General features: G+C 54.3%; 1 protein-coding gene across 1 annotated transcript; it reads right to left on the reverse strand.

The window, feature by feature from the left end:
* Window positions 1–1,091: 1,091 nt before the first annotated feature.
* Window positions 1,092–11,975, reverse strand: SLC5A5 (solute carrier family 5 member 5). Its single transcript, XM_052644133.1, has 16 exons — window positions 11,619–11,975; window positions 10,690–10,755; window positions 10,269–10,320; window positions 10,016–10,083; window positions 9,243–9,311; window positions 8,988–9,142; window positions 8,455–8,595; window positions 8,251–8,380; window positions 7,393–7,481; window positions 6,598–6,710; window positions 6,453–6,523; window positions 5,959–6,045; window positions 5,684–5,877; window positions 3,241–3,365; window positions 2,375–2,490; window positions 1,092–1,256 (listed from the first exon to the last, which is right to left on the reverse strand). Exons 1-16 carry the CDS (start codon window positions 11,973–11,975, stop codon window positions 1,092–1,094), a joined length of 1,998 nt encoding a protein of 665 aa, XP_052500093.1.
* Between the last annotated feature and the right edge of the window lie 1,325 nt (window positions 11,976–13,300).

The following is a 13,300-nucleotide window of genomic DNA, read 5'->3' on the forward strand; positions in this document are numbered from 1 at the left end:
CTGATGCATGGCTGGGGTGAAAAGGGCAGTGAGGAGGGGAGGCTTCAGGAGTGAGTGAGGAGGGGAGAGGGAGCTATGTGTCTGGAAGGACAGTATAATGCACCCTGGTACAGGAGTGATCACCTTGTTCTGATGCTTTAAATACTCAGGTTTATTCTTTGCAGGCTCGGGGCAACAGATACAGAGATTTGTACTCAGATCTGACTGTGAGATTTAAGGTAACAGCCAGAATGATTTTTCAGAGAGGACAGAACATCAAGCATCCATTTATTTGATGTGTGTGGACAAAGAGTCCAACCAAGGGTCAGACGGTCAGATGCGTCTCTGGTACGTGAGCTCACCTGGCCCATCTTACTCTGTACACCAGTGACATGTCATCAATGGAGCCTCAGTATCATGCAGCACCCAGGCCCATCCCTTCCCTGACTGGACTTGCTGAGACTCAGTTTCTTCCTCTGTAAAGTTGGTCCATGGTCCTTAATGGATGAGATGGGTAAAAGTGTCCAGGCACAGGAGGAAGGCTGACAACCTTATTTCTCCTTTCTCCTGTCTTTCTGCTCCCAAGATTAGAGGCCAAAGGGAGGAAAACAAGGAGGAGATGAAGGAGGGAAAGTTGAGTCTCTGTTTTGTTCTGTGACCTTGGTTGAGTCAGTGGCCATTTGCAGGCCTCAATTGCGCTTTCTGTGAAGTGGGTTACAGGAATTTGGGCCTGAGGACCTCCAAAATCATTGCTAAGGTTCAGATATCTCCCTGGGAAGACCTGGGGTCTTTCTCAGACCCCAATGTTGGGCCTGGGGGGTTCCTATGTTGTCCAGAGGGGACTTCAACCTCTTTCTTTTATAGGTAGGGAAAACTCTGGCTGTTTTGGGAGAATGGGCAGGGGTATAGCATCTAAGACTCAGGGCTGGCTGGAAGCAGGAAGCAGGATCAGATGATATTTTGGAGGCGGGGCTTCACCTCTTCCCATAGGGTGGGGTTGTGCAGCTCCAAGTTTATTTGCATATGATGTGACCTAATCAATCAGAGCCCAAGGCCATTGGCCCATGGGACCTCCCTGAGGTCCCATCCCAGGTGGTCAGTCCTCAACTGCTTCAGAGGTCTGTCTCCTGCAGGTCAAGACCTTTGTCGTGTTCACTGCCTGGTGTCCTGGAACCAGCTCCATTCACCTCCTTCTGACCCAGGTAAAGCAGATGGTCCTCATCAGTGGGCAGAAAGTCAGAAGGCCTCTTGGCTCCAGGGGGCAACTCCTCAGTACCCTGCAGGAAGGAGAGAAGAAAGTCCCTGTCAGAGACCCCCCTTCTGCTGTGTCAGCTCAGATATTCTCCAGATGGGGACAGAAGAACTGGGAGGACAGAGCCTGGGAAGAGTGACACAATGTCACCTTGGCAAGTCCTGTCCCTTCTGCCTCCAAAACCTCCATCCACTTCTCTCCCCCATGGCCGTGTCACCTACGGTCCAGCCCATCCATGCACCCATGGATGCCTGTACCTCTCCTTTCTCTGACTCTACCTATTCTTCAAGAAAATAAATTATTTCCCCACAGCAGCTGGAGGAAGCTTTAAAACACTTCAAATCCCAAATCCCTGTCCTCACCATTGAGTCTGCTCTGACCTCAGGGCCTTTGCACCTGCTGTGCCCTCCACCAAGAATGCCCTTCCCTCAGATTTCCCAGTAGTTGTCTCCTCATTCTGGACATTAATAATGTCACCTTATCCAAGAGGCCACCCCCATCACCATATCCTATTTTATTTTCTTCCTAATACTCACCACCTGCTTAGACCCTATTCCTTTCTTGCTTTAGCTTTCTTCTGCTCCTGCCAGAGCATGTCTGGGTACACAGCAAGTGCTTAAAAAATAAGGGAATGAAACAGGGAATCCAAAGCAGGAGCAGACCTGGATCAGACACCACCACCCCACCCCCCAGGGACAGTGTTTCCTAAACTCAGGGTATTCCCATAGTAACCACACGGCTCTGGTCAATGTTGGTCTACCCCCTGTCATGTTTCTTACGTAAAACTTTTTCTAAGTTGACTCACTTTTGAATTAAGCAATTTTATTTTCAGGGAAGACTTTATATCAGTAACTGAAAGGCAAGCCAGTTTCAGTTGCCATAGACTGGAGGTAGTTGTAAAAACAGATACAATGAAAATGAACAGTATGAAAGTCTGCTCAGTCCTTGTTCAAGTGAGTAACAGAAAGCGTTGAAGATGCACTAGCTCCAGGCTGAGCCTTTCCACTGGCGGTAAGGAGAAGTTGAGAAAGACGAAGACGGTGACTCACTATGTCACTTCCCTGAGTTAAGGTCACACACAGAGCACCTGAAGCCACTTCACTGCCCCTCCCCCTGCTCTGGGATCCCAACCCTGAGACTGACCTTCATCAAACCGTCATCCAGGGAGGCCACCTCTTCCTTGGGGGCCACTGATGCTGTCTGCCGCATGAGGTCCCACCAGAGCAGACCAGGACCCAGAGCACTGCGCTTGGTGGGGCCTGAGGGGGCAGAGAGAAAATGGAGTTATTTAGTGAGGGTGGTGGGAAAACTGGAGACCAAGCCCTGGGGAGGAAAAGGGAGATCTCTGATGGCTTCCAAACTCAGATCTGACAGTGACCCACTGGGGACACTGGCAAGTCTCTGCCCCTGTCTGGGCCTCACTTTCTCATCTACACAGTGAGAGGTTGTAATAGACAACAGTGGGTGGCCGGGAGGGCCCAGCACATGGCTCCATTTGCTGCTGTGTTCCCAGGGTCTAGAATATTGCCAGAATTGGTGAAGGACCCAGTAGAGCCCTGGTGAATGGAAAATCTGAGACTCGGGAAGAGAGAATAGGTACTCTTATCACTATTGATTTCTTTTAATCTCTTTCCACTTCTTCACGGGATTCAGAGTTCCCAAAAGGGAGCGGAGTTGCCAAGACTTCGGGGAAAAGATATTTCAGCACCAAGGACAGAGCCTCGTGACCCCTCCCCCACCATCCCACATCCTCCAGCAAAGACTTTATCTTTGGAGCTGAAGAGGGAATAGAGAGGTGGAGAGGGGATGCCTCAGTTTCTGCCTTTGCAAAATAGGACAAGTCCCACAAGGTGGAGGGTGTCATGAAGGCGATGCAGCAAAATGGTGCAGATGCGGCTAGCATACAGTGGCCGCTTGACTGACAGAACGGTCCTCCCTCCCCTCCCTGCGGGTCCTAGAGGCAGAAGGTGGACAGGGTGACCTCTAAGGATGCCATATGCCCTCCTTACCTGTCAGGCAGCTGACAAGGGCTCCACATAGCACAGTGCACAGTGTACCCAAGGCACCATAATAGAGATAGGAAATGGCATAGAAGTTGTCAGCTAAGGTTTGCTGATCAGGGTCCATTTCCAAGCTAAGAGAGAGAGAGATGAGAATGAATCTAAAATCCATTTCATTTGCTTCCTCCTGTCTACACTCTCACAACCCAGCCCAGTCCTTCATGCTGCTTGTCTGGACGTATGCCAATTCTCCTTCCTTCTTGCTATCCCACCAACACCTTCAGGCAATGTCTACATGCAAGCAGAGGAACAGTACTAAAACGTAACTCAGGGCTTCCTAGGTGGCGCAATAAAGAATCTGCCTGCCAGTGCAGGAGGTGCAAGAGACGTGGGTTTCATCCCTAGGTCAGGATGCCCTGGAGGAGAAAATGGCAACCCACTCCAGTATTCCTGCCTGGAAAATTCCATGGCACACTACAGTCCACTACAGTTGCAAAGAGTTGGACATGACTGAGCACATACAAATAAAACGTAACTCAGGTTGCCTCCTGCTTCTGCTTATCACCCTCAGAATCAAAGCAAATTAAGCTCTAAGAAGAAAACAGGCATGAATCTTTATGACCATGGATTTGGCAATATTTTCTTAGATATGACACCGAAAGCTCAAGCAGCCAAAGAAAACGGAGGTAATTCCCTGATGGTCTAGTGGTTAGGATTCCATGCTTTAACTGCTGACGGCTTGTGTCTAACCCCTAGTCAGGGAACTAAGATCTCGCAAACAGCACAGCATGGCCAAACAAAACAAACATAGAGGGACTTCCCAGGTGGCTCAGTGGTAAAGAACCCACCTGCCAATGCAGGAGAAGCAGGTTTGATCCCTGGGTCAGGAAGATCCCCTGGAGCAGGAAATGGAAACCCATGCCAGTAAAAAAGAAAAAAAAAAAAAAAAAAAGGATAAATTGGACTTTATCCAGATGGAAAACTTTTGTGTATCAAAGGATACTGTCCACAGAATGAAAAGATAACCCAGAGAATGGGAGAAGTCATTTGCAAATCATATATCTGATAAAGATCTAATATCAAGAATAAAGATATAAAGAACATATAAATTAGAACTCAATATGAAAAGACAAAAGACCTGATTTAAAAATGAGCAAGGGATTTGAGAAGACATTTGTCCAAAGAAGATATAAGTATGGCCAACAGGCACGTGAAAAGACTGTTGACATCATTAGTCACTGGGGAAATGCAAGTCAAAACCACAATGAGTATTATCTCATACCCAGTAGGATGGTTAGAACTCAGAAAAAAGAAGGGGATAATAAAAGTATTGGCAAGGATGTGGAGAAGTTGGAATCTTTATATATTTCTGGTAGGAATGTAAAATGATGCAGCGGCTATGCAAAATAACCTGATGGTTTCTTAAAAGCTAAATATAGAACTACCATATGACCCAGCAATTCTACTCCCAGGTATATACCAAGAAAAAAGAAAATATATGTCCATACCAGCACTTGTACACAAATGTTCATAGCAGCACTAGTCACAATCACCAAAAAGTAGAAACTACCCAAATGTCCATCAACTGATGAAGGATAAACCAAACTGGTCCATCCCTCCAGTGAAATACTATGAGGTCATAAAAGAATGAAGCACTGAACACACTCCAGCGTAGACAATCCTTAAAAACATCATTCTGAGTGAAGGCAGCTGGGCACAACAGGTCATACGGTGCACAATTCCATTTATACGAAACGTCCTCAGCAGGCAAGGCCACAGCGACAGAAGGTAGATTAGTGGTTGCCTGGGGCTAGAAGTGAAAGCCGCTCAGTCCTGTCCCACCATTTGCGACCCCATGGATTATACAGTCCATAGAATTCTCCAGGCCAGAATACTGGAGTAGGTATCCATTCCCTTCTCCAGGGGATGTTCCCAACCCAGGGATCGAACCCATGTCTTCCACATTGCAGGTGGATTCTTTACCATCTGAGCCTCCAGGGAAGTCAGGGGCTAGAGGGAGGTGGAAATGGGCAGTGACTGCTAAATTGTATACGGTTTTGGGCTTTTGTGTTTTTTTGTTTTTGAGGTAATGAAAATGTTCTTGAGATAGTGGTGATGATTGGATAACCTGGTGAATATACTAAAAACCAGTGTTAAATGGCTAATTCTATGGTCTGTAAATGATATCACAGTTTAAAAAGAATCCAGTTTCTCTGGTTGAACCTCATCTCCTATCCTTTCTTTGGCCATTAAATCCACTCTAACCTCACCATAGTTGGAACGCACTACACTGAACTCTGGCCTCGGAGACTTGCACTTTCTCTTCCTTCTGCGGAGAAGGCTCTACGCCCAAGCCCCGCCCCCCCACCGGCTCCTTCCCAGTAGGGACTCAGCTGCAGGATCCCTCCGCAACCACACTCTCTCTGGCCACGCTTCCCCGCTCAGAGTTTACCTGGAGACCCTGCTGGAGGCGTTGGCAGTGAGAAGAGGGTCCAGGAGACCAGAGGCGTTGGCTGAGGGCACAGCACAGCCGGACGCTGACGACGGAAGGACCCCCATGGACTGCGCGCTAGGCGGGTACAGAGTGGCGCCCACGGCCACCCACAGCGACAGCGCCAAGCCCACGGCCAGCCCGGACAGGACGCCCTGGTGAGGGACCCAGTGTCAGCGGGGGTCGATGTTGGCCCACTCGCACTCCTAGTCCTTCGCCCGCGTATTAATACGCACCGGTGTATTGCAGGTGGGGACGAACATCCCCAGGATGAAGGCTCCGAGGAGAGGGCCGCTGATGACTCCCATGACGGTGAAGGAGCCCTGGGGGAGTGGGTGGGAGGGCGACTGAAGATGAGTCATCCCACCTTTCCTAGCCTCCGTTTACCCGCTGGGAAAGGAAGACCCGGGGAACTCCACTGGCGGTCTTGAGACTCCTCTATGCCTCAGTTTCTCTAAAGGGGAAGGGATGCCCTATTCTTATCTCTCTCCCAAAGATGCGGATTCGCTCTCTTGACAAATCTGGTTCCACGACCATGCCAGGAGGAGGCCCTTCTTGCCCCCAGGTCACTACTCCCCCCTCCCAGCATCCCTGTTTCAGGCCAGGCGGCGGCCATCCTGCTGGTGGCATGTCAGAACTCAGTTCTGCCATTGACATGTATAACCTTCTCTGAGTCTCAAAGAGGATGATACCTCACCTCTTGGGAAGATTGTGGAGGGGGGGTACTTACCTGGAGGACACCGCCCCCCAGCAGGGACGACAGAGCCGCCACGGTGAGACAAGCTGAGCCGTAGATGAGCGCTGTAGTGGATGGGGATGGCTCTGTCAGTGGGGGGAGGCTGCCCCGGCCCCCCACCCAGGGCCCCCCAACTCACAGAGCCCCTTGGAGATGATGACCAGTCTCCGAGGGGCCAGGCTCGGCAGCCGAGGTTTGATGAGGTCCTCCACAGTGACAGCAGCCATGGCGTTGATGCTGGTGGACGCAGTGCTGGAAGAGGGGCGTGCAAAAGAGGGGGGCGTCCTCAGGGACTGGCCGCCTCTTGCTCCCAGGGCTTACCTGCTGGAGGAAGCCCTCAGCTATCCACAGCAACTGGCCTGCCAGGACCCAGCCCAGCCCAAGGGTAGAGGCCTGGGCAACAGAATCCCTCAAGAGCAGAGGAGAGGTCCGCCTCCGTACTCTCCCGCAGACCTGAGATACCCTCATGGCGGCAAGGACACCCATGACCGAGGACATGAATGACACAAGGTCTCATTACAAAGCAGTGATGGGGTGCAGAGAAGGGCCACATAGACTCTGGTCACAGCAGGAGCAGCGATGCGACCAGAACTCAGGGGAGCTCTGAAACTGCCAGAGCGTGAGGCCCCTGAGGGCGGAAGTGGGGGACCGCTGTGCCCCAGTATTCAGAACAGCAGTACCTGCCCCATAGGCACTCGACAAACATTTGTTTGAGGGAGGGAGAACAGAAAGAAGAAAGGGAAAGGAATCAAGTGTAACCCTGGCGGGCAATAATGGGCAAAGACCCCGGATCTGGGGCCCTTGTGCCCAGGGTATGCCTTCCATTGGACCCCACTTACTGAGAACTGAGCAGTATACTCTGGACGTGCTCAGAACATTACAATGAGGCCCCAGGGGCTCAGATGTGGCCAAGTGAGAGAGCAGGGTCACTCACCTGAGGGTGCCACTGTAGGCACAGGCCAGAAAGAGCCCAGGGACTCCAGGCAGGTCCTCAAAGATGTCCAGCACCAGCAGGGGCATGTACTGAAGGGAGTCAGGGGTCAGCCTCCAGGACAGCAATGCCCCAAGGGTAAGGGCATCTGTCTGTCCTCACACTGCACAGTCCCAACACCCAGTACAGACCAGACTCAGTGGGTACTCAGCGTGTGTTTGTTGACTGACTCTGCGATCCTGGGTCATTCCCACTTTACTGATGAAGCCAGTGAGGCCAAAGAGGGTCACTCCTTGCTTGAGGTTACACAGGCAGTCTGGGATCCGACCCCGTGGACTCTGAACCCCATGGTCAGAGCTCCCCCCAGAGTGAGCACGTCTGGGTCCTGGCCTTGGTGCTACCCCTGACTTGCCTGTGGACCTCAGGCAATTGCTTTACTTCTGATCTCCTGCCTCAGTTTCCTCATCTGTAAATCAAGGGCCATGGCAGTCTTGGCCTCATCACATGTTGAAAGATTTTGGTGGGAAACTAACTGCTTGTGAAGGGGCATGAGGCACAGTGTAGGTACTTGGGACATGAGAGCTGGTCCTTATTGATAGTGTCATCATTTCATGCTGAGCTGTGGTCCCATGGCCTCCTTGATATCCCTCAAGGAGTCTGAAATGCCCCTCCCCTCCCCCATAACATTGCGTCACCTCCCAGCTCCTCCTCTGTGTTGAGTTCTTTCCTGCCTCTGGACATTTGCACAAACTGTCTCTCCACTAGGAATACTTTTCCACCTTCACCCCCAGAGACTCACCCAGAGGCTCACAGTGCGGGTGGGTGGATAGGAGGGGCCTAGGGAGCCTGGACCAGACTCACCTGGTCTGGGGCAGAGATGCGCCCCGCCAGGAGAGGGTCACAGTCAAGGTAGAACGTGAACATGACGACGCCGCAGGCGGCAGCGCTGGACACGATCAGGAACAGGCCCAGCTGGTTGATGAGCACGGCCCTGGAGGGGAGAGGTGGTCGCAGGACTGGAGGGAGGGGCCGGCACGTCCCAGAGGCACCCTGCCAAATACTCACAGCTTGGCTTGCTTCTCCGTGCGACAGGCCACGTAGCGCTGCACCTGTGCTTGGTTCACCCCGTACATCGAGAGCCACACCAACGTGCCACCCACAACAAAAGTCCAGAACGTGTAGCGGCTCCTCGGGTCCAGGTCAAAGCTGGATGAGGACGGGGCAAGTCAGCCATGTGGGAATGCTACACTGACTTCTCCCTCCCAAGTGGCCCCAGATGCCTATTCTGGACCTGATGGGTCTTAAAGGGACATTTGGGGCTAGGTTTTCAAGTGCGAACAGGAGTTTGCCAGATTAAAAGTTCATGGGTTTATTGAGTCATCCACATGTATCTAAAAAACATTTTTTTTTCTGTGCCTAACTGGGATCTCGAGAGCCTTCAATTCCCAGAGAGGGGGAGCCAGGGTTTTGGCTAGGTTTTCTGGCTGGGGAGGAGAGTAGGAAGGGCTTCCTGGGGGAGGCGGCATTGGCGGGCTTCTCCCAGGGCAGAGATGCCAGCTCCATCACTCTGCCGTGTCTTCCTCTACATTTTCACGTACTCCATCAGGTTGATCCGGGAGTGGTTCTTGGCAAGCTCGAGTACTCGCCCAGGTCCACCCACGAGCACAGTTCCACGAGCCAGGACAACCCAGAAACCACTCAGCATCACTAAGACCTGAAACACGTCGGTCCAGATCACAGCCTTCATGCCGCCCTGCAAGGTGTGACAGAGAGGGAGATAGGGGGTCAGGTGGGGATCTGTCTGCGGCCTGTAGGACAGAGCAGAGGTGGGAGGGAGGAGTCAGGCAGGGGGCCTGGCGGGATTTGGCCTGGCCTCCAGTAACGGCTGGGACCAATGGTCTTCTCTGCCTCAGTTTCATCATCTGTAAAATGGGGTTAATAATAGTACCTTCTTCAGGGTATCATTGCAAGGAATAGATTAATTAATACAAGAAAAATATTTGGAAGCGCATGCAAGTGTTCAGTGAATGATGGCTGCCACTATTATTATCACTATTACTACTACTGTTATTATTAGCTGTTGTTTTTACCCATCTAGCCTTCACATCTTTGCCTTCCCTTGGCAGCTCCTCGGTTTCCTTTGGAGAAGCCCCTTCCACACTTGCAGGTCATTCAGGTGAGGCTAATCCTGCTCCCAACTCCAGGAATATCCAACAGAACATCCTAGCTCCCCAAACCGCTGCGAATGGCTCATCATTTACTGAATACCAGAGCCAGACAGAACCCTCCTGGGACTTCAGTCAGTCCATCCTGAAACAGGAACTCACTTTCTGCTAGAATGAAGCCCAAAGAGATGGAAGCCCAGAGCTAATGAGGTTCTTAACAGATGGGAGAGAACACAGAGGGCTCTGTTGTAGCCCCTGGATCCAGCCATGCCGTATCCTTGGACTTTCAGCAATAAGCCTTTCAAATCACTTTTCATAATAAAGATGAGGAAGTAGGCCCAGTCGGGACACAGTCTTCCTCTGGAGAAAGGGAAGGGAGGGAAGTGCATGGGCCTGCCCAGGGTCTCTCCCACTCAGGGGGCATGCAGCCCCACGCGGGGTGGGGGTAGAGGGACAGTCACCACAGTAGTGTAGAAGGTGCAGATGACTCCGGTAGACAGGAGCGATGCCCAGATGTCCAGCCCTGTCACTGCAAGGAGACCCTCCTGTTAGGTCAATTTGCAGGCCGAAAGCTTGGCTTTCACTGTCTTGTGGCCTTTTGGGGAGTCAAGTAGGATTCTTCTCTCCTAGAGCTGTCCCTCCCCTCACCCCGGCAAGTCTCTAAGCCTTTGTTCCTTCCCGCCACCACCGCTTCCCATCCCCGCCGATTCAAACCTTGGTTCAGGATGAGCGCGGGGGCGTAGATCACTATGCCTGTGTACAGCATCTGCAGATAGAGGGCAAGGGCAGGGAGGCTGGGGGGCACCTGTGCGAAGAGGGTATTAGGAAGGAGCTAGGGGGAGGAGGCCGGTTGGGGTACTTGACTGAGGGCAGATGGGCCGGGCCACGCGGGATCCGGGTGGAGTCAGGGAGGAGGTCTGCGAGAGGCTGGCGGGCCGGACTTGCAAACAGAGCCTCCTGGGGCGGGGCCAGAAGGATTGTGGGCGGGACCAGAAGGGTTGTGGGCGGGGCCTGGACAAGGCTTTGCAGAGTGGGAGTGGGGTCGTGAGGGGTGGGAGCCGGGTTGTGGGCGTGACCGTCCGATATTTGACCCGAGCTGGACCCTGGGGTCGAGCGCGGGGCCGAAGCCACTCACTGTAGCCACCAGGTACTGCAGAGTCCCGCAGAGCCGCACAGCGCGGCTGAAGCGCATCTCCAGGTACTACAAGGAGAAGCCGAGGGTTCGTGGTCAGCTGGAGAGTCCCCATTCAGGGACCCGAGGCTTCTGGGTCCTTCACCCGCACTCTTGGCTTCTGCCCGCCCATCGGAGGCCAACTCCACACTGTTGCCCATGGCGGAGAGGGGGGCGGAGGGCTCCCTCCAAGCACCCTTTCCAATCTATCTGCACACACTTGTGCACACTCGCCATCCCCGCGCCTGTGCATACGGCGTGTGCCCGTAGGACTGCACCATCAAGCGTGCACACATTGGTCCCACACGCTCCCACTCATGTCTGATCGTTCCCCTGGGGCTGCCGCCGCTCCGAGTCAACTTTCTCAAGATACAGACAGTGCCTGTGACTGGCTGTCTGCTGTACGACCGGTCAAGATTTTAATCTTCGTGCTCACTGCCCTGGAGCGAGTCTTGGGCAACCCGAGCGGAGAGGCAACCCCTTGTGGAAGGTGGGAAGCAAGCTGAGGGGAAGTCGGATTTCGAATCCGGAGCCTGCCGCCAGGCAGTCACTCGGGTGGACGCAAGCCCAGGCTTGCGGGCTGGGGGGCCAGGTGTGTGCCTGTCCACGTGTGAGCGCTCCCCTGGCCGAGCCTGGCTCCGCCCTGAGCGAGTTTCCACCCAAGAGAACCAGGACGCCGGCTCCTCTTCCTCCTTCCTGCCCCGGCCTCACTGCCTGCGGCTTCTTCCCAGAACCGTCCCCACCTGTCCGTCTCGGAGGCTCCCCAGTTACAGCACCCGAGAGCCCGCCTGCGGCCCCCTGCACCACGGTTCAGGGCCTTAGGGCCTCCCCTGCCGCGTCCCCGCGTTCCCAGTCAGGCAGGTCCTCAGGCCCTCCGGGCGCCTGCCCAGTACCTCGTAGGTGCTGGTGAGGCCCAGGCGGTAGAAGATCGGCAGGAAGAGCAGGGCAGTGAGCAGAGAGTTGAGCAGCTGTCCCAGGCACATCCAGAGGAACTTGAGGCCATAGCGGTAGGCCTCGGCTGGCACCCCCAGCACCTGCACCGCCGACATGAAGCTGGCGGCCAGCGAGAGGCCCACCGGCAGGGCGGACAGGCGCCGACCCCCGGTGAAGAAGTCCTCGGCGCTGCGCTGCCCGCCTCGCGCTACCCCGACCCACAACCCGATGCCGGTGGACACCAGTAGCATAAGGGCGAAGACCCCGTAGTCCCAAGCTCCGAACGTGGCCCGCTCCTTTGCCTCGACGGTGGCCATGAGGCGCGCGGGAGGGGACAGGCGCGTCCTCGGCCCCTTCCAGCCACCCCGCGCGTCTCGGCTGAGGGAAGTTGGCAGCGGCCGAGGAGGCAAGGCAGCGCGCAGGTAGCAGGATGCTCAGCGGCGGCAGCGACACCGCGCGCCTGTCCCCTTTGGTCGCCCCCGCGGCCCGGGGCTCCCTGGGCGAGAAAACTGTGGCTCCTCGCTGCAGCTCGTCTGCCTCCCTGTCACCCTTCTTCGTCCTCGCGTCTGTCTGTCCGTCCACCTGGCCTCTCGCTGCGTCCAGGCGCCCAGTGCAAGCGGTACGTCCCCCGCCCGGACGTCTGTCCCCGTCCTTGGGAGCTGTGCTCAGGGCTGGCAGCAGGAGGTCTCGGTGGGGCTTAAAGGGGCAGCTCCCGGCGGCGGCGGGCCGCGGATTTATTGGGCTCCGGGTCGGCGAGACTCCGCCCCCAGACCTGGGGCGGGCAGGACCCGCACCCTTTCCGCCCTGTACTCCGTCAGATGGGCCAGGACAGGACACTTAGGTGGCTGCTGGGGGGTGGGGGGAGGCTCCCAAATGCCCCCTTTCCCCCTGCTTTGTGGGGGCACTTTCCGCTGACCATAAACTGTTAATGTCTCCCTTGGACAGGTGGGGAAACCGAGGTTCAAAGTTGGCATGTCACTCGCCCAGGGCCACACCTCTGGGAGCAGTGGCCCAGCATTCAGATCCCCGTTGTGCTTTTGTACCCTGAGCTAAGGGGAGCTCACTCACCCACAGAACTGGGCTTACTTTCAAGGTTTCAGGGTCCCATAGGGAAAACTTTCTCTGCTTGAACCCCGCCCTCAATTGGTACTTTGACCCTCTCCATTTCTCTAGAGCCTAGCAGGAGGGCATCACCAAACCCGGCCCTCAGGCTACAGTGAGTGGAAGGCAACAGGTTCCTTCAAGTCCTGAATGCCATCCATATTTGAGAGAGACTTTGCGTCTCTCTGGGCCTCAGTTTCCCCATCTGTAAACGGGCATAAAATAGCCCTTGCCTCAGGGGAACAAACGGAACCTGTATAACACAAGCCTGGCACAGAACAAGTGTCTCATTCATTCATTTCTTCATGTATTCATTGGTTCCTCACCGAACATGCATTGAGAGTCTACGCTGTGTCAGACATTCAGTGTAAAATGGCGGTCATGGCAGAGGGGCTGTCCATGACCATGTTCCCCAAAAACGGAAGGACGTGACTACCTGGGGAAGTAGTGTCTGGCATGTCCCACAAATGAGATCAGAGGTACAGAGGAAGGGGGAGTCCCTTGTTTCGGGTCATGCCCTCAAGAAACCCACACTTTGTCA

Source organism: Budorcas taxicolor, chromosome 7 (genome assembly GCF_023091745.1).
Source record: "Budorcas taxicolor isolate Tak-1 chromosome 7, Takin1.1, whole genome shotgun sequence".
Classification (NCBI taxonomy): domain Eukaryota; kingdom Metazoa; phylum Chordata; class Mammalia; order Artiodactyla; family Bovidae; genus Budorcas; species Budorcas taxicolor.

Bases quoted from the DNA above. Each gene is read 5' to 3' on its own strand.
- SLC5A5 (XM_052644133.1), bottom strand. From the start codon at position 11,975: ATGGCCACCGTCGAGGCAAAGGAGCGGGCCACGTTCGGAGCTTGGGAC. The intron at 5,878-5,958 runs GTGCGTATTAAT...GTCCCTCACCAG, and splicing joins TCCCCACCTGCAATACACCG to GGCGTCCTGTCCGGGCTGGC. The intron at 2,491-3,240 runs GTAAGGAGGGCA...CTGCCCCCTCAG, and splicing joins CCTTGTCAGCTGCCTGACAG to GCCCCACCAAGCGCAGTGCT.